We start from the raw sequence: 21637 nt of genomic DNA, 5'->3' as shown, positions 1-21637 counted from the left end.
GTTTACAGACGAACAGACAGACTGACGACCTACAAAATGTGTTCAGAAAAGCTCACTAAAGCTTTTAGCTCAAGTGAGCTAAAATGCATGATTATCCTCTTTCCAAGAATGTCCGTAAGGATTTTCCCGGCAATGTCCAGTCCAGAAAGGTTTGGGACGATTACCGACAATAAAATTAGCACCACCAATTAGGACCACTGTACAACTCGATCGACACTCGGCTGCACTATACCCGATCAACACTCGAGTAGTAGCCCTCAATTTGGTAAAAGTAACAGAGTAAAGTCCAATTAGCATTTCAACATTTATTAAGGACCTGACAGTTATTTGGATAAAGATCGGTGATATCGGGACGGCTGTCCGATTCTGACTAATGTACAAAAGAATTTCAACAGTATATAAAACAAAAATTATGTAACATGTGTAAAACGATAAATAAATAATAGCTCATACCATGACACCTGAGTTAATCCCTAAGTAAATTACCTAGCCAATTAATTTCCTTTGAAGTATATAATGCCAGTAACATGAGTAAGCGATTTTAGCAAAATGAAGATGACAGGTGAGGAAATTCAATTATCTAAAACTCTAAGACATTTGACGTTTTTACTATAACCAGAAAATGAGATTAACCAACATTTAAACCTGACAAAAGCCTTTTCCGATCAATAGCCATATTCAAACTCTGAGAAAGTATTTTGATTAAAATCGCGCTAAAATTTAAAAGAAGAAAACAGAAGTAAAATCTTTGACACAATAACCTGTCCTTTACAAAAATTTAGATTATTGATAATCAAAATTTGTACATGACAATATTAGTACGTATGTGTGTAACCAGATAACCAAACTGTGACCTTTATAAGTACCAATTTAACTATTTGCAAAACATCAACAAACGAAAATAACAAAGAGCCTTTATCAGCAAATAATAACTCTACATACAAACTTATAAGAGGTAACTAAATTAATTGTGATTTATAAATGTATTTGCTATTCTCCGTGGAGGAAATTTGTATAATACGCGGTAGACTTAGAAATCGAAAACAATAAACAATCCAGTGGCGTTTGAAGCAAATTGATCAAAAAGGTCTTCGGTTATGTTTATACATAAGTTTGCGAAAAATGGGGGGGGGGGGGGGGGGGCGGGCGGTGTCTAGTCATAGTGTCTTTCCACAAATTTATTTAAAAATTAAATTTCTTAAATTTAATTTTCAAATAAATTTGTGGAAAGACAATAGCAAATTTTGTAAAATGACTTAATGGCGGCATTCTTTACCCTCTTCAGTTTGGGGCATTTTGAATCACTCGTGTACACTTTGCACAAAATGTGTACATATAAATAGCCATTAAATAACAATTTAAGTGTTGAATTTTTAAAGGTTTTTGTGTAAATGAAAATGCTATAACAATACTGGGGCTATTAAAGTCGAACAATGTATATGGTTAGGGTCAAACTAATATTGATTCGGCTTGTTCTACAAATAGCGAATGTAAGACATATATATATATCTATATATATATATATATATATATATATATATATATATATATATATATATATATATATATATATATATATATATATATATATATCATATATTATATATATATATATATATATATATATATATATATATATATATATATATATATATATATATATATATATATATATTTATCTCATACGTGTGGTGTATATTACCCGTGTGATAAACCTTTGCTATATCACACGGGTGATGCTATATCAAATACTTCCGGTCGGAACTACTTTTGACACAGCCCCTCGCTTCAACGCTTCAGTGACCTATTTTCGAAGATTTGCGAGTACTTTCAACATAATTATATCTACTACAAAAATTAATATAAAATTGATTTTGTCAACGATTTAAATTACAAATACGAAGGAAATCACATAACTGCGTAGCACAGGCGTCGGAACCGGGGGGCTATTGTGAGTGGGGGGGGGGGGGGGGTAGCTCCCCCCCCCCCCCCCACCTTTTTGCAAAGTTATTCATAACCGTAACCACAAGTTAGACCCTTTTTTCTTGTTTGTCAAGATTTTTGATAAATTTAGCCCACTTCCAACTTTCAATTTGCTTTGTGAAGTTTATAAAACTACAAACTACGTTAACTATCAAGGAGTTCATCCTGACGACGCGATGAAATCAGAGCGCTCTAGATCTGGTTGTGTTTATATACAAAAACTTACCGAAATAATGTTTCACAAGATTTTTATTCCACCACCAGTAAGCATCCTTATTCAATATTTTCAATTTCGACTCATAAGGCTAGCCTAGTAGTGTTTGTATCAACATGCATCAACAACTGTTACTCGTTCGAGTCAATTCAAACTAACGAGCATTCGCAACTTTGTGTATGTCAACAAACTTGATTATTCAAGTCTTCTAATCGAAATTTCCTTTTAATCAAGTGAATAAGCTCTAAGAAAAATTATCTAGAGCTAAAAAATTATTTAAAGGTTTATTTCAGTGAAACAGGAATGACGTACTAAATTGTATTGCGCAAGGTCACAATAGCCGCATAACACAACGTTGCATCATCGTTTTTAATCTTAAAAAAAAAACCAATTTGGGTCACACAAGGGACTGTCTCAAAAGCTTCATAATATAAATCAAATTGTATGAGATAAATAGAACATCTATAATTGTGTGATTTTATATTTGCTTTATCCAACTCGTTTAAATGGTTATATTCGCTCGGCAAGCCTCGCGAATATATACACCATTTCAACTCGTTGGATAAAGCAAATATAAAATCACACAATATAGATATCCTCTATATATATATATATATATATATATAAAGCACAGAGAAATTCACTTTTGTTGGAGCTCCACCTTCTGCCCCGATCGAGGCTTGAACTCACGGCCTCTGGAACCCATATATATATATATATATATATATATATATATATATATATATATATATATATATATATATATATATATATATATATATATATATATCTAATATAGAAAATTTGAAAAACGAAAGACAACACAGAGTAAAACGTTAGCGCTTTCATTCAATCTTCAGACGTTTTTAAAATAACAATTACGTTACTTGGTGACGTCTACAATACAATGACGTCATAGTTAAAGGTAACGTAGTAGAGGGATATTTCCGCGTAATCTATAGGGTAATTCAATGAAATATATACACAATACATAAAAAAGTTAAATTATAGCAGTCTGTTGAGGCAAGGTTTTAAAGTTTGAATAAAATGTTTTTCTTTTTCTCTTCTTTCCGTTGCACTCTCTGTAAAAAGTTTATAAAATGGAAACACTTTAAATTGCCCGCCTCCGCATACATCGATGTGCTCGCTGAGTTTTATTTTCCGGTACTCTGGGTCTTTAATTTGCTGTTTATGCACCCGGATTCTTGTTCTTAATGTTGTCCCAGTTTCGCCGATATAAAATTTGTTGCAACCATCACATATAATTGTATATATTAAATTTTTGGAATGACATGACATGTCCGAATTATATAGTAATAGGGTCATAACGACTGTAAAATGTCTGATGATTTAAGAGATAAAAGCATTAACGTTTTGCAATTAGTGTTGCCTTTTTTCTTTTTAATTTTTCATAGTGTAGAAAATATACATAGTATAGAGATGTTATTCATCAAACAAGTAATTATAGTTTTCCAAAAAGGTTGCATGACATCCAAAATAAATTCAATTGAAGCATGTATTAGTTACCTAAGCTGTATATAAGTAGTTTGTGGTCTGAAAAAGAAATCAGGTTGACTAAAATCCCAGACTACCGACTTGCAGGTAAATTTGCCGATGTTCAATAATTAAAGAGGCGTGTGATAGTAATAAGTCATATTACATAGAATAAATAAATCAATAAAACCATTTCATTATTTTAAGCTTTTCAGTGAAATGAAAACAGTTACATGTTAAATGGCATAAAGATAACAATATTCAACTCCTTTCCGTCATTTTCAAGCAAATAAAGGACTCCCAAAACAAGATGATAAACCCAAAGTAAACTGCATGCATACTACATGTATGCTCCAGAGTGTTCACATTGTATGATGTGCCCCTCAAAAATTTCTATTTTTGACTCCTTCACTAAATAGCGGTGCGTAAAAATTAATAAATGAGACATTCTGGTGCAAAGTCCTGTTGATGAAATTTCCATTGGTTAATATGGATTCTTCCATGGGGTGAGCTGTATTATTCAAAGTTTTAAATTTGTTAACAACAATATCATCTTTGCTAGCCAAGGTTTTCTGTTCCGCATCGCTTCTTACCAACCCTTGGCTTATCGCGCTATCAAAAGTCGGGATTTTTCCTGGATTTTGATTGGGGTTTACTAAAATCGTTTGACCAATCAAAAAATGCAAAGCATATCTGATGAAATCAACAATGTTTTCCTGCTGTTTATTCACGAGTGTCTCTAACACGAATACATGTAGCTCAAAACCCTTATTTTTCTAGTCCTTTTGTTTGAGCCTTTATGATGCATGTATCATTCAATGGTGCAATAACAAGTACACTAGGTTGTTTATCAACAGAGGCATGCGCTCGTAGATTGAGAATTTACCAACTGTTTACCGCCCTCAGTTTTTCACCTTTCGAATGAATTCGATCTATATGCAACATTTCACATTATTCCTATGTATTGAATACACTGGGCATTAAAACGTTCTGCCTACTTTTCACTATCAATGTCTATAGAGGCAGCATTTTCTGAACCAGGTATACATATATAGTATGGCATCTTTCATCATTTAGCTGATTTAACAAGAGGCTAATTGGCCTTAACAACCACCTGAGTAGCATATAACCCATACACAAACTTGTCGAGGAGTCTCATATATGCATTTAATTAGGTTTCATTCTAGAGTAGAAAAATTATAAATTTGCAATGACGACCACCTCCCTGCCTGAAATCTTTCCTTTCAAAAAGAACTATGAAACCTATAATTTTGGCGAAAAACTTAAGGATCTGTTTTACAAATTCATTCAGTTTTCATTTCAGGTGTGTGAGAGTAAAGAAGATATTTTTTTAAACATTATATGCATTAACACGTATACATCCATTTTAACCTTGCCCTAGAGTCAAAACCCATACTCCAGGGGACATGAAATTGAAAAATTTTAGTAGAGGACTTCCTGGTAATCAAAATTATAAAGTCAGTTTTTCATACTGATGTGTGAGAATAGAGAAGATTTTTAAACATATGCAGTAACAATGTATTGCCATATTGCCCCCCCCCCCCTCCCCATTTCCTGAACCCTGACCCAGGGGCCATGAATTTCACAATTTAGATAGAGGAGTTAGTAGACATCATAACCATGTATTAAGTTTTTTGTCCACATGTGTGGGAGTAAAGAAGATTTCTAAAGATTTAATACATTTTTACTATATGGCCATATTGGCCCTACCCTAGAGCCTAAACGTCTGACACAGGGGGTCATGAATTTCACAATTTTGGTAGAGGGATTCATGGACATTATAATCAGACATTTAGTTTTTAACAAATGTGAATGGGAGTAGAGAAATAGATTTTCTAAGATTTAATATATTTTACTATATTGTTATATTGGCCCCACCCTAGAGCCTGAACCCCTTACCCAGGGTAAATGAATTTCATAATTTTGGTAGAGGGCTTAATGAACATCATAATCATGCATTTAGTTTTTAACTATTATATATTGGATTAGAGAAGAAGATTTTCTAAGATTTAATACATTTTAACTTATGGCAATATTGGCCCCACCCTAGAGCTAGAACCCCTGGCTTAGGGGCTATGAATTTCACAATTTTGGTAGAGGGCTTCATAGACATTATAACCATGAAACCCGGTTGTTTTTCTCACATGTGTGAGAGTAGAGAAGAAGATTTTTGAAAATTTGACTTTTTTGGATATATGGCCCCACCTGCTCCGCCCCGGGGGTGGTAGAGCCATAAAGTTCACAATTTAGGTTCCTCTTACCATATAGATACCTCACAACAAAAATGGTAACAATTAACTTTGCAGTTTTTAAAGAGAAGTTAAAAATATAAAATTGTTAACGGACGACGCACAACGCACGACGACGGACAAAAATAAATAGCAATAGGGTCCCTGAGATTACTCAGGTGACCTAAAAATAGGATGGGAGATCACGTGACGAAAAATAAATCCTGACTTAGCACGATATGCCAAGGGTTTGTGAGAAGCGGTTTGTATCAGAAACCCTTTACTAGCGAAGATGCAACGATATATATATAAGATCGAATTTTTATAAAGTACTTTATAATCGAACACACATTCTTTTTAATCGGCTGAAGTTTGAGCGTGTACATTTATGTACTGTCCCAAATTATTCCTTTATCACTTTTTGATGAATTTTAACAAATAAACATATACCTGTAAAAGAAATACAGTTGAAATTGATGAAAGGGAAAATATTAAATTTTTCTTCATTGACAAATTAATAATCATTTTTCACCCTATTACAGACTATTTGTCTAGTCAATATATAAAATGAGCTCAAATATTTGTTACAAAAGGTTTTCCTGCTTTAAGTTATATTTCAATACAGTTTAACCAACATATTTAAAACTTCAAAAATATAATTTGCGGAAGACGTTCAAATAAGGACCCTTAATGTGACCACGAATTGTAATGATCTTGAAAATGAATTTATAAAAAAAGGTACTGCCCCTCCAGACCTGCAATCATTAAGACTAGTCTTTATCTCCTCCTGACATGGTATTGTTTTCTGAATCAATTGATGAGCTACAGAGCATGTTGAATATTTAACAGTTCTATACAGACGAATGAAACCTTGATGTAAATGTATCTAACACTAAAGTTGTTATTTTAAGAAATGGTTTGAATTACCGCATCAACGAGAAATGGCTTTATAACGGTGACAATTTAGAAATTGTGGACCAGTATTGTGTATCAAGGCGTTGTGTTCAATTTTAATGGTAAATTTTTTACTACTCAAAAACAATTAACGGTACAAGGTCGCAAAGCCATGTTTGCTCCATCTTCGCTAGCCAAGGGTTTACAATCGTAAACCCTTGGCTAGCGAAGATGTGTTTGCTCTCAAATCAACAATTAATCAGCTTTATTTATACTATTGTACTGTGTTTTCTATTTTTGATACTTATGCGTGTAGCATTGTAAATTATAGATGTGAAGTTTGAGGTTCCCACAAGGGATAAGATATTAAAAAGGTCCACATTGAGTTCTTGCGCTTTGTGCTTGGTGTTCTTAAAACAAAAAATACAACTATGTTATATTTCGAGACTGGGCGTCTAACCTTATATCTCAGTCGAATATATCGATTGTTTAAGTTATGGTTTAAATTATTGCAGACAGAAAGTTGTGTATTAAGAGCTGCTTATGGCTGGTCATATTGTATTTATGAAAATGAAAAGTAAAATTATCAAAGCTGGGCAAAATTTATTAAGGACCAATTATATGATTTTGGACTACATGTTAAATGGTCAAAGTAATTTAAACAGTCGTATTTGTCCACCAATCATTCAGAAAAGACTTAAAGACAATTTTATTCAAACGTTGCATGGCAAGATGCAAATAGAAACAAAATGTTATATTTACAAGCACTTAGTTGATAATTTTTGCATACAATATTATTTAGAAATATCAATACCAAAGATGTACAAAAAATGTATTTCTCAAATGAGGTTGTCATCACAAAACCTGCTTATTGAAACAGGACGACATCAAAATATACCAAGAGACAATAGATTGTGTAAAACTTGTATTACAGACATTGAAGACAAATATCATTTTATACTTGTATGTCCAGTGTATTTAGCATTAAGGTCAGGCTTATAAAAAGTATTACTGGTGTAAACCATCCATGTACAAATTGATACAGTTACAAAGTGATAACAATATCAAAGAGTTGTGTAATTAAGGAAAATTCATTTACAAAGCCCTCACACTCAGAATGGTTTAAACTACATTTTGTCATTTGCTGATTTAAATTGTTATTACTATCAATACACACACACACACACACACACACACACACACACACACACACACACACACACACACACACACACTTAATATAGTGGTGAACAGTACAAATATATCGGTAAAAATGGACGGTCAGACCTTACAGATCTTGTCCTTTGCGTACAAACTCATATGTTTACAGAATTATTTGTATTTGGAGAATGACATACAGGTTACAGAAAAAAACACTCAAAAATAACACACACACACACACACACACACACACACACACACACACACACGTATGTCTTCTGCAATAAAGAAATTGAAAATTGAAATGATACAATGATTAAAATATCAGAGTATGAATTTATTGTGTACTAAACGTGATCGTTACGCATTAATGACCAGAAATACATTTTTACAAACGTTTATTTATCAATTTACTGATAGTGATTTAAATGTTTTTCTGCAAATAACTCATTTTCCAGTATGATTTGTTTGCTAGATTTTCGGATATCATGGTATCCAAACCGCAACTTCTCGGGGCTTTCCGGCAAGCTCGGAAAAAACACCTCAAATTTGATACCTATATAGGCGTCCATGACAACCCCCATTTTATAAAACTTAATATAAATAGTAAACATATTACGATCTGGTAAGATGTAAGACTTTATTAAAGTCAATGATATACCCTTAAATATACCCCAGAAGCGACATACATGTACTAGACTGTCTCGCCGGGACTAACGCCTCGGCTTTTATATTTCAAAACAAAATTTCTCGACCTCGGAGGTTTTTATTTAACATTCACGAAAACTCGTACTTTATTTCTTAAATATCAATTGCATTGATGGCGCTTTTACACTTTTTAAAAAAGTTAGAATTATTTTTTTAGGTATCACCGTATAAGGTAATAACGTGCTTTTGAAATTTTAAACATCAAAAATGGTTATGAAGTTGCAAAATAAGAAATGAACGAAATGCATGTATTTAAAATATTAAAATATTAAGTAATTTCAATTCAATTTAATTTGATCCCGAATAGAATTATTTCAAAATAACGATCAAATTTACTGACAGCAAGAAATCACTTTTGAATAAATATTTCATAATTGTGGAAACATAGGCATTGAATTTGACCATCTTTATGTTTGTAACATGTTTGCTTATTTAATTTGCTTCTCGGCAGCTTGAATAACTTTGATATACTTAAAGGTTTGGGGAAGTTTGATATTTGTTTTCCTTACATACCATTTATCTATCTATTTTATGTTCGGGGGGGGGGGGGGGGTATTGCATGTGGAGTCATCAGAAGTGTGCCGAACTTTTAACTATGTCTGGATATTCAAAATGCTTTGATCTCTTTTTTTAAATTGTAAAAAATCTAGAATTGTAGAAAAATATGAATTAATTCTACTTCAAACAATTAAAGACGATGAAAGGAAGTGTAGAAGAAAAAAAATTAATGCAAAATTTTTTTTGACGTTCGTGATGTTTTCGACGAGCTACGTCAAAGTCGTATTAACATCTCTTACTAAAATTGTCATGAAATGCTTAAAACACACAAGATCTTGGATATCTTTGTATATTTGTATTCAGAAAGAGATGACAAATCAGAATTGACAAAAAAGTGAGTTTGTGAAATTTTGACCTTAAGGGCCCTTTTCTCATGACGGCAGAAATTCTAATTTATTTATAAAGACTTGATCGTTTACTTTTTTTAAATGGTAATTAAGATAAATAATAATGTCCATCACGTGACCATTCAGTGTCATTAAAGTTTGTGTTTCGCCTTCAATATAAAAATGAATCTGCAAAATAACATATGTTTCTCATATAGTGCTACTAAACTGAGATAATATTGAAACGTGTCTTAATTTACCGTCCATGATATTTGCCGGAAAGTAATATTTGCAAAAAATTAGGGTAAATTTGAATTCAGTTATATAATAAATATTTAAGTTATCTGAATGTGCCTATTCTAATACAGATATAAATGATATTTACAAATGAATTTGTTTTGACAGAAGCTGTTCTCTGAAAAAAAAGAAGAATAAAAAACGCTTTAAAAAATACACAGCCAAATATAATATGTTTATAGTAGATCTGTTCTTTATAAAACCATAATCACTAGTGTTAATCACATAATGAAACTATTTGACCTAATTAGACATTTCATGTAGAAAGTTCTTTTCCTGGAAATTTAATATATTTTAATATTTTGTATCTTTTCATACATTGTAGCATTATTTGTTAGAGCAAATGTTCTTTATGTCTTTTGTGATTACTTTTGCTAAGGCTCATCATCAATCTGTCACCCGAATTCCTGACATGTTAATGTGGAATGTTCAAAAAAATATATTTGGTAAGAACCGTCATCACCTTGAATCCATTAAATGATCGACGAATAGTCAATCAGTTTTGTCAAACGTTTCATATCACATTTTAGCTATTCAATTAACGATTTTTAATAAACGGAATTTACTAAATATGTGTTCTTACAATGTAAGTCATTAAAAAAATAATTGTAGAATAATGACATTAAATTTATTAAATATTTAAAAAAAATCCTAATACTGTTTTTCATTTTTTGTGATTTTTCACTGTTATTTCTCTTTTAAGAGGAATACATCTTGTCTATTTTGGTTTTGGAATCCGCTTCGAAGAAACTTCATAAATTTTAGATATAAATTGCATACACATAAAACAATATAAGAATTATCTTTAATATCTGCGAATGACTTTATTCTCGATGGGATATTACTCATTGTGGTTCAAATAACTTCAGATACATGTATTTCAAAAGTAAATAACGTTAACAAATTAACTTCCTGGATAAAACATTTGTTTGAATTTTTCCCCAATTCACGGATATGAAAATATAAAAAACCGGGATATATCCTAATTAAGCACGGTGAACTTTGCTGTAAAAAGCAGCTGTGTGTTCATTACATGTAAAAAGACATTCCTCTATGTTTAAAAATGCACATTTCTTATAACAAAGTTATAAAGAAATATAACAAGATAGACTGTTTTCATAATTTCGAGTAGATAAGCAATAGTCATTCTTTTTATTTGTCCACAACAAATAATTTAACACAAAATTTAGCATTCGTTTGGATTTTAATTCATTGATATTATCATTTGAAAAAAATGTATATATGAGCTAAATAACCTATTTTTAATTCATTATTTTGCAGACATTTATTTTGGATATAAAATATGCAATATTTCGACGCAAAATACTTTAATAACAAGCAAAAAAACCACCCTCCTCACTCATTGTTCTATGATATCAATGAAGATTCGTCGTTCTTTCTCGCATATGCAATGAATATAAAGTAAGAAAAAATATCGATAATTTCACATCAAATCAATTTTTTTTAAATGCAAAGACACGTACTTAACTTGCTACACCATGGTTTCATAGATGAAAGGAAACATGTTAATAGTTTAAAAGTGCAGAAATATTTCTTCTGGATGATATGTATTATAGTCCAAAAAATCGTTTGCGGGTTAATATTTTCAGTAACAAAAAACGGATGAATAAGATGCAAAATCAAGCACTGTGAAGTTTCAAAAATCTTCAAAATGATTCACCATTAAAACTCTATAATAAAAATTGCCACAAATGTTTTTGATAGAATGGTTGATATCCGTTGTTACCATCCATGTGATCTTTACATGTGTAATTCTTGGATTCTCTGTCGAGTAACAGTCTGTATTTCATGGAGTGGATCTTGTCTGAGTGACTGTTGGTATGAGTACAGGGAAGCCTGGAGGTTCCCTGTGATCTGTTGATAAATCCCCAGGATCTACCAGGAGATGTCTCTAAGAGTGATAGGTATAAATTCATCCTCCTCATGGTGGACTAGGAATTGTAGGTCTTCTAGTGAGGTATGTGCTTTCATTTTGTCAGTTTGTGGACAGCATAAAAACTCTAACATATGCAATATTATAAAGGGCGGGACAAACATTGCATCTCTAAGGCTGTGGCTTAAAAACTGGTGTTCTGGTTCTATTTCCTTAACATAACATTTCATTATTGAGAATTATATCCCGTGCTACAGCTTTCCTCATTTTAATAGACCAGGGTTGTCCCCCTTACAGCCTCGGTATACATATCCCTGTTTACTTGTTCATTATACATCAGATATGGTTGTACTTACTTGACCTTCGCCAATTCTAAGACGTATGAAGCGTTACCATATCTACGTAATTTTTAATAAAACAAAGCAATGTTCAGAATATCAGATACAAAACCAAAAAAAAAAAAAACAGACGACCCGACAACTTCTCAGCAACATACATTTCTTTGTTGCAAAGTATACTATCGGTATAGGTTATCTGTAATGGATATCTTTTATATCCCAAATACACAAAATGGAATTTGATTTACCTTCTATGTATTGGATTCCAAAGGTTCACAAAAGTCATTACAAACAGAGATATACAGCAGGTTCCAGTAAATGTTCTATCAAACCTCTCTCTTTACTCCTTACTAAAATTCTCACAGTAGTGAAGGAGAAAATTCAAGAATACTGCAAAACAATATAATCCAGAAGTAGTGTGAAACAGTCGTGGATATTAAAAAACTCTAAAAAAAAAAAAAAAAAATATTAGAAACTTTGAGGTCACAAAATCTTACCAAAATCAATAGCATCAAAACGTACGATTTTTTAAAGCTTTATACAACCATTCCCCATGACAAATTAAAATCTAGGCTTTTTAATATCATCGACAGTTGTTTCTTTAATAAAAATGGTCGTAAAAATGATTATCTTGTCATTAAAAATCTAAAACATTATTTGGTTAAAAACCATTCTTATAGCACACACAAGTACTCTGAAGTTGACATTAAAAAGATATTTGAGTTTCTGATAGACAACATTTATGTATTTTTTGAAATCAAGTCTTCCAACAATCTATTGGAATTCTCATGGGTACCAATTGTGCCCCATTGTTAGCAGATCTATTTTTGTATTCTTATGAAGCAGAATTTATTCAAAACCTTGTATGTGACAAAAATTAAATCACTCGCTGTGGCTTCAACTCAAAATTCAGGTATATTGACAACGTATAATGAATTGACAATTGTTATTTCCATATTTATCCCAGACGGTGAACTTGAAATAAAAGATAACACAGAGTCTGCGTCACCTGTTTCAATATGGATATTTTACTTGACATATACATAGTTGGTAACCTGACAGCAACACTTTGTGATAAACGCGATGACTTCAATTTTTCTATTGTTAACTTTTCTTACTTATGTAGCAATATACCTTCATCACCTGCATATGGTGTTTTTGTCTCTAAGTTGATTCGATACGCAAGGGCATGCTCTTCGTATGAACAGTTTCTAAGACGAAGCAAGCTACTGACTACAAGTTGATAAAACATGACTATCATCAATCTCGCTTGAAGGCTTTATGGTTGATACAACGACCTTGTCAGCAAATACAATCCTCACTGGGTCGCATGCTGACTGACGTTTTTCATACTAATTGGTAAACCTTAATTAATCACCTTATTGTCTACGGACTTTTCCAATTTTTTCCCCGATTACAAGAAAGAGCATACGGCGAGTTTGACCGGTCAGCAGAGGATGCTCACTCCTCCTAAGCAACTGATACTACCTCTATCTATTTGGAGGTCCGCGTTGCTCTGCTTTGAATGTGCATTTCGTTTAATGGATATTTGAGATGGTTGACGGTTTGTTATTGTCATGTTTTCAATGATAATATGGAAGCAGATTTTTTGTAAAACAGAAGCTGTATGGTTCTGTAACATGACAACTTGGCAGTCTGTCGGTGGAGACTCTACCAACTTTTCTACCATGACCGTTATATTTATTAAATAAGGAGACTATGTGGTCAACAAGTTACCCACCAGATCTAAGTTATATACAAAAAAATGTTTTTTAAGCAACACACTTTTTTCTAGTCAACAAAATTTCATAAATCTTAGCTATTAAATTTGAGTAATTTCCTGTACTAGTATCTATATAGAAAGCCCTTCTAACAATGAAGATCAATACAATTTAACCCGAACATCCAGTCATCTTAAATTGCTAATCCTTTAAGAAATTAATTAGGTAAATACACGACTCTTTTCACAGCGCTTTGAAATTTTTCGATATTTAGATTTACTTGGTGCCGAGAACCATCAATTCATGCATACATACGTCAGGCGCATGCAGTACACTATTGATAACACAGTTTAACTATTATATGCTTCTAAACTTTGAATTTCAATTTAGGATTGCTTTTTGTTACTATTTACCAACTTCAGAGTCAGTCGGTCCTAAAAACGTTTTTGTTAATTTATTTTATAAATCATGTAGTAGATTTTTTGCTATTTATTTATTAATGTATTTATTTTGGGGTTTGGTTTACTTGCTAAAGTCAATATGCTACATGAATAACGTGGTATTTTTTCAAAGTACGACGTAAAATGTAAAAACTTTCTCACATTTGATACGCTTACAAATCATTTTCTCCCATTTGTAAATACATGTATTTAACAAGGTAATGTCCCAATATTAGTTAGAATAGGGAACAATAAAGAAAAAAGGAGACAGAATTTAAAAGTGAAAGTTTCATATACCCGAAAACTAATGTCTTAATTCAAGAAAATAAAACTTCATTTTTTACAAAGAAAAGTGTTTTCATGTTTTGTTTTGTTTTGTTTGTTTATTTATGATCTTGACGTTATTTTTGTAATCTGATATTATTTGTTTTTCATACGTTCTCACTACTGCAACAGCTGGTGTTGATTTTCATTTTAATGTGATAAAAAACTCTGCTTGTTCTTCAGTCACAACAATACATTATACTTGATCGTCGATCTTGTTTATTCTATTTGTTTTTTGAAACATATGTCTCATAAAAAAAGTTATGATATGATAGACCTAGACAAGTCTCAGTCCCCGAGCGAAAGGTGAGCCTGGCGGTCAAACATCACTGTCATTTTATACGAAATGTTTCTATACATATGGATTTAAGAATAATGATATGCATTCATTGACATGGATTTAATTCCAAGTGATAAATGGATGTTGGGGTTTTCTTTTCTAAGAAGTCAAGAAAATTATTATCAGTTATTTTACAATGGGTTTTTTTAACGTGTTTAGCTTTAAATTTGTATATAGAATGGAATTCATTAATGTTCTTATATATTTTATAGATATATTGGATCTTTTTGCACAAGCGTGCTTTATCCTAACTATAGTTTTTCAAGCATTTGATGGGAGAGAAATTAATCCAGGTAATAGTATTCAATGTTTGATAAAGAAATAAAGAATTAAGTATCTAAATTCTGGAATGGATGACGATACATCTGGAAATATAGATATCACGATACATCTGGAAATATAGATATCGCATTCATGTATTGGATGAAAAACTCATTCTTTGTAGTGTCGAGCAAGTTCGCCTTGCACAGTAAGTATTGGTCCCAGAAGCTCTCTAAGGCTGCTGATGGATCCACCATTTTGACAACATCTTATCGGTTTCCTAGCAGTATGACAGTTGATAAGCAACCAACGCCAGAAAACTGTAAGTTTATTGTATGTTTACAAATGCAAAATTAGATTTGATATACATTTTTAATATGTATTTTTGTATTCGTAATAAAGCAGGAAATATCGTCTCTTCTATCAATTCCTATACTAGAAAATAATCGTATTCTCTTAATTTATAGTATTTTTTAAAATCCAATATATGATAAAGATTTTGTTTTCAGTGAAATCAAGCATACTAGTAAATCAGAAATCCAAATATGAATAAGAAAGTCTTGTAATAAATCTTAAATGATAAGCTGGGTTTTAAAAAAAAAAAACCAGATAATCTTGTTCAGTCTGGGCTGGTTCCTGTGGACTGTAGTGATGTTCACATGGTCTGGCCGAGGGCTCTCAGTGGCGTATACCGGATCTATCCGGGAGGAGGTCAAGGTCACAGTGTATATTGTGACATGACCTTGGACGGGGGAGGATGGACGGTATACAAGCAAACTAATTTCTTTTGATTAAAGGTCATCAGATAACCATCAATTTTAAATTAGAATTAAAAATATCATGCTCTTAGTCATAAACTATCATTAAGTAATTTTTTTTTAATTTTAAAAATGTAAGTTTTAAAATTTTAAGTTATGTATGTCTTATGAATGAACATTTTACATGAAAGAAATGTTTGCGTTTTTCAATTAAGCTACAAAAGTTATACACTTTCTGCAAATTATACACTTTATATCAAACGCATTCAAAAATATTAGATATTAATTCTAATTAATTTATTTAATGACCCGGGTCGGTCAGTAAACGCTCAACTTTGAAATATTTATAAGCACGCGATGTAACAATTTTAAAACGTACACAAGAAGTCGACTCGCAAACGTGGTCTGTCCGATGGCAGTAGAATAACGCGTTAGAATAAAAAGGAAACAGTTTGACAGTGGACGTTGTAATATGAGAATCTATATTGGAGACCATTTTGAGCGGTGTTAAAAACTTCATGTTTAAATATGGACTTGCCGACATCTCGCTACAGACAGATGGGCAAAAAGCGATGTGTTTTTTTGTTTGTTTTTTTTTTTTTTTTAGATTAATAAATATTTCCTCAGAATAGAAAAAATAATCTTTTGCGTATGGTACAATATTAATTGTCTTGGTATAATAAAACGTAAATAGGTAACACAAGACTGCTTATAATCTATAAATTGTATATGTTTTTAATCGAGCGGCCCCTGGAGGGCATAATTTTGCCGTTCTATCTTATAATTACCGGTATATATTATATCAATGTATGAAAATAGCAGTCAGTTGCAACAGAGCTGTCATCGATTGTCATCGACACCGATACGCAACCATTCTCTTAAAATGCAGATGACAATATCTGATATTTTTTTGTTAACAGCACACAGCCTGTTTATAAGTATAAACAAACTTTCGTGTAACTTCATTCTGCATGCTGCTTTTCTGAATAACCATTTGCACGCACGTGCGGAAATAAAAAACCCACCTTAAACATTAGTCGTTTATGAATATGCATAGCTAAATCGCTGTTATTCATTTATAAATTATGGCTAGTACCTCGTAAATATTTATCAAAAAATTGTCAAATTTTCTGTATTTTTTTTTTTCATACATCTAGACATGCTAACAAAATTTGGATCTGATTTTCAACATCACAACGTTGAAAACGGCATATATACCCTTAAACATGAATTGAATCAGCCGACGTAGTGTAAGATTAACCGTATCCTTCAATACGATGCCAAAATAGGGGGGGGGGGTTAGTTTCTCTAGCATTACTTTTTTTCATGCATTTGTTAAAAACTCTGCAGTTCATATCGTGTTCAACATTTTAAGGTATTTCTAAGAAGAATGGACGGTTCTGAAACGTTTAACAGGAAGTGGGAAGTGTATCAAAGAGGATTTGGGAATGTCTCCGCCGAACATTGGCTTGGTCTGTATTACTTATTGAAATTATGACACATGATCAACGTCATTTTAAAGGTGTTTATAACTCCTTTCAGCCAACTGTGTAATGCAAGAAATATAAAGCTCTAGAAATGAAATTTAAATGATTGTAATCAAATTACCTTTTATTCATATATATTTACATTCAGTATATTTCCCATAATGCTTGCTTTGGAAATCTGCGATGTTCAATTTTTCCAAAACTACACTTTGCTTGGCACATACAAACATCTTTGCTTGTTTTATGTACATCTATTTTTGTAAAATGAAATGAAACTTTCAATCTTACATAACTAATTTGATATGTACTTCTGAAAAATAATCATTAATATATATCTACTCCTTAATGAAAAAGATTTTTCTCCACAAAGTTTTTGGCACTATATTTTTGTCGCGGAAGCTAACTCAATAACATGGTAATCTGGCTGTTCCATGTGTGTTTCACATCCCTGTCTAAGTGCACAAATAAATAGTTTATAGCGGCAATACCCAATATTTCGTACAAATAAACAAATAAACATCAGTATGAAAATTTAAATATATGCATTGAATCTTTTTGGATGTCGTCGGTCCAATTACACAGCAATGTGGTGCAGACAAATTGAAAACTGCGCGTTAGTATTAAATGCTTAATTGAATTAGAATTTTGAATTAAGATTAAAATGCTTAGCACGGTCTTCAATTTGTCGGCACCGCATTTGTGTGTGTGTCAGAGGACCGACGACATCCAAAAATAAGTCTTAAATGCAGAATTGAGTTAGAATTTTTGAATTAGGATTCTAATGCTATATGAAAACCAAACTATGCAAACTATGTAAACATAAACTGAAATCAAATCAAACTTGGTAAGATGTTAATTTCTTCCCTACTTCTTTAATTGTTCCCGCTTGCTTTACTTTTGTTATACACTCTATAATGTTTAAGTACTATAGCGGTATTTCGGGATGGGTTGGGGGAGGGGGTGTTATGCTTTTGTTTATTTTTCTTTGCTACTTACATAGTACTAGCATTTAACACTTCTTTATTATTTCATTTTTTTTTAAATGTTCATGTCTTAGGCAAGCGGAAATTAATGCGCGTATTTACATTAAACTCCTCTATGTTGAAAATGTTTTATATTATATTTTTATATAAGCTAACTTTTTTCATCTTTTTAAATACATTTATCCGATAATTTCAGTTAATTTTTTTTTATGAAGATATCCTGGCAATATCATTTTTATATTGCATTATAGAATACTGACATTTTACAGCTATTAAAAATAAACTATAACGTTAACAAGACCTAAGAGGGACCGAAATCGTCATCTACAATGATTTATAATTTATGCGATAAATCTTTCGAGCTCATTTTGATATCAGATAACATGATGATATTAATTTCTATATATCAGGAAACCAGATATTACACGAAATAACCGTCCACGGACTGTACGAATTAAGAGTCAACTTGGAAGATTTCGCCGGCAACAAGAGATTTGCTAAGTACAGCCACTTCCGGATTGGAAACGAGGCTGACGGATATCGTCTGACTTTGTCTGGTTATACAGGGAACGCAGGTAAATCAAAATTTACTCCACCTTTACAGCGAAATTATTTAACAGCTTTTATAAATGTTATCGCAATTATGATCCCTATGTTATTGAATGAACTACATATTGAAGAAATAATCAAAAGTTGTGTATGCATATATTGACATGCAGACTTTCTATTAACTGAATTGTCGATAGTAAATGGTGCTGATGTATACTTTACTCTCGTCATGCATTTATGTGCAGGTGATTCGCTAGATAGTGCTAGAGGCCAGAGATTTTCCACTTATGACAGAGATTTGGAATCTGCATCAGGAAACTGTGCTGTGACTGGTAAAGGCGGTTGGTGGTATAAGGCTTGTTACAATGCTCTCCTAACGGGCGTTTACTACAAAAACTCGTCAAATGTTCCCCGGTGGCAGAGAATTTTGTGGCCCACGTGGAAAGGAATATACTACTCACTCAAATCTGCAACAATAATGCTTAGAAAGCATCAAATGAAAAGAAACATCTAAACAGAGAGTTTTATTTTTATGTTTTCTCTTACTTCGAAGAAAATTTGTACTGATGTAAAAATTCAAAACGAGCATGTATAAACAATGCTTGAAATGTTATCAGATTTGAAATTGATTGAATTGAATTTTTCACAGCTGTTTAACAGCTAAGTATGACGACCAGTATAACAACAGTAATATAACAACAGTAATATAACAACAGTAATATAACAACAGTACTATAACAACAGTAATATAACAACAGTAATAAATCGATCTAAAAAGGATATTGGGTGCATGATATTAAAGTCACAGATGTATCCTTATTGATATTTCCTGCAGCTATAAGTTATATCATATAATTGAAATCTACTTGCAATTGTATAAAAATGTTAGCGTATCATGCATGTACATGTTTATCACAGAGGATTTCCAGAATAAAAAGTTCATGAAACTGGCTCTAACCAATAAACAAATCAGTTGATTTTTTTTTAATATCAGAAATATTTTCACGGATAAGTAACCACTACCGGTAGATGGCGTTCCAACATGGTAAGGGACAACACCTTTTCATATTTAAATAGAATTTCGGGATGTATGCTTCTCTTTTTTAAGGTTTTTAATGGGTAAATAAAGGTACTGAACAACTTTGAATCATTCTAAATCAGTTAAAAATAATAAAACTGAAATCAAGCAAATAGTCAAATAGTTGATTACATACATTATATATATATATATATATATATATATATATATATATATATATATATATATATATATATATATATATATATATATATATATATATATATATATATATATATATAAAGCACTAAAAATGGCTAACGACACGAACAATAGAAATTGTCAAATTTTCGGGACAACCCGTCCCTTCTTCAGTACCAAAAAATAAATTACATGAGTAAAAAACAAAGAAAACTAAATCTAAAGCTACTACTAAACTACTTAAGAAACTATGAAAAAGAACAGCTACATTATACACATTATTTGATCAGATTCTTAAAGGTGTTGATACTGTCGCCAATCGCTATAAAGTAATCAATCGACTGCCAACTTCACGCCTGATTAAGTTAATTAGCTAATTAAAATTGACGTCCGAGTTAATAAATGAAAATTTTCACTAAAATGAACGTCTCATAGCCATATATCACCTGAAACCCACATAGTAATTTTATCTAATCTGTCAACTGCGCCTCTTTCATTTATTAGTATCTTTACTACCTTTTATTTGTAAATCATTTTTTTTCTTAATTTTATTCATTTATTTATTTATTTATTTTCATTTAATTTTATCTCTTTTTAATCAAAAATTCGAGTCTATATCATAAGTGCCGTACGAGTTAACAACGGGGGTTCAATTTTTCATTTATTTACTCGGACGTCAATTTTAATTATAATTGATTAATTTAATTAATTTAATTTAATATATGAAGAAAGGACGGGTTGTCCCGAAAATTTGACAATTTCTATTGTTCGTGTCGTTAGCCATTTTTAGTGCTTTATATATTCAGTTTACTGGCTTAGTATCTACATATTAGATCCGACACCTTAAAGATGCCTAGTGTTGTTGATTCTATTCAGTGCTTTATATATATATATATATATATATATATATATATATATATATATATATATATATATATATATATATATATATATATATATATATATAATTTAATCATAAAATATGATACCATTCGTTTGCACCTTAAATTGACGAAAAAAAAGAAATTAAAAAAAAATATCTGAAGTAAATGATTCGTTGTATATATTCACCAGGAGATTTGTTTGAAGTTTCTTAATAAAAATTGCATTGACCATACACTTCAACCTAAAATTATTTATTTTTCTAAATTTTTTTAGACAAAAAATGAAAACTATATTGAATAATAAAAATTTTGAAATTTCCTTTAATTTGATAGAGTATTTTCATTTTGGTACACCCTAAGAAATAACACAATGATAAAGAATATCAGAGAATGGATTTATTGTGTACTAAACGTGATCGTTACGCATTAATGACCAGATATTCATTTTAACAAACGTTTTTGAATCAATTTACTGAAAGTGATATGATTTTCGGCAAATAACTCATGTGGCAATATGATTTGTTTGTTAGATTTTCGGATATCATTGTATCCCAA

General features: G+C 31.3%; 1 protein-coding gene across 1 annotated transcript; it reads left to right on the top strand.

Annotated features, from left to right (window-relative positions):
- Positions 1-549: 549 nt before the first annotated feature.
- Positions 550-19657, top strand: LOC128176982 (microfibril-associated glycoprotein 4-like). Its single transcript, XM_052843489.1, has 7 exons — positions 550-562; positions 15154-15234; positions 15387-15524; positions 15812-15966; positions 17336-17432; positions 18841-19005; positions 19225-19657. The coding sequence occupies exons 1-7, from the start codon at positions 550-552 to the stop codon at positions 19491-19493; spliced, it is 918 nt and encodes a 305-aa protein (XP_052699449.1). The 3' UTR covers positions 19494-19657.
- Positions 19658-21637: the final 1980 nt, after the last annotated feature.

This window comes from Crassostrea angulata, chromosome 3 (genome assembly GCF_025612915.1).
Source record: "Crassostrea angulata isolate pt1a10 chromosome 3, ASM2561291v2, whole genome shotgun sequence".
NCBI classification, from domain to species: Eukaryota; Metazoa; Mollusca; class Bivalvia; order Ostreida; family Ostreidae; genus Magallana; species Magallana angulata.
Note: the sequence above shows the minus strand (reverse complement) of the source record. Positions and strands in the feature narration are given on the sequence as shown.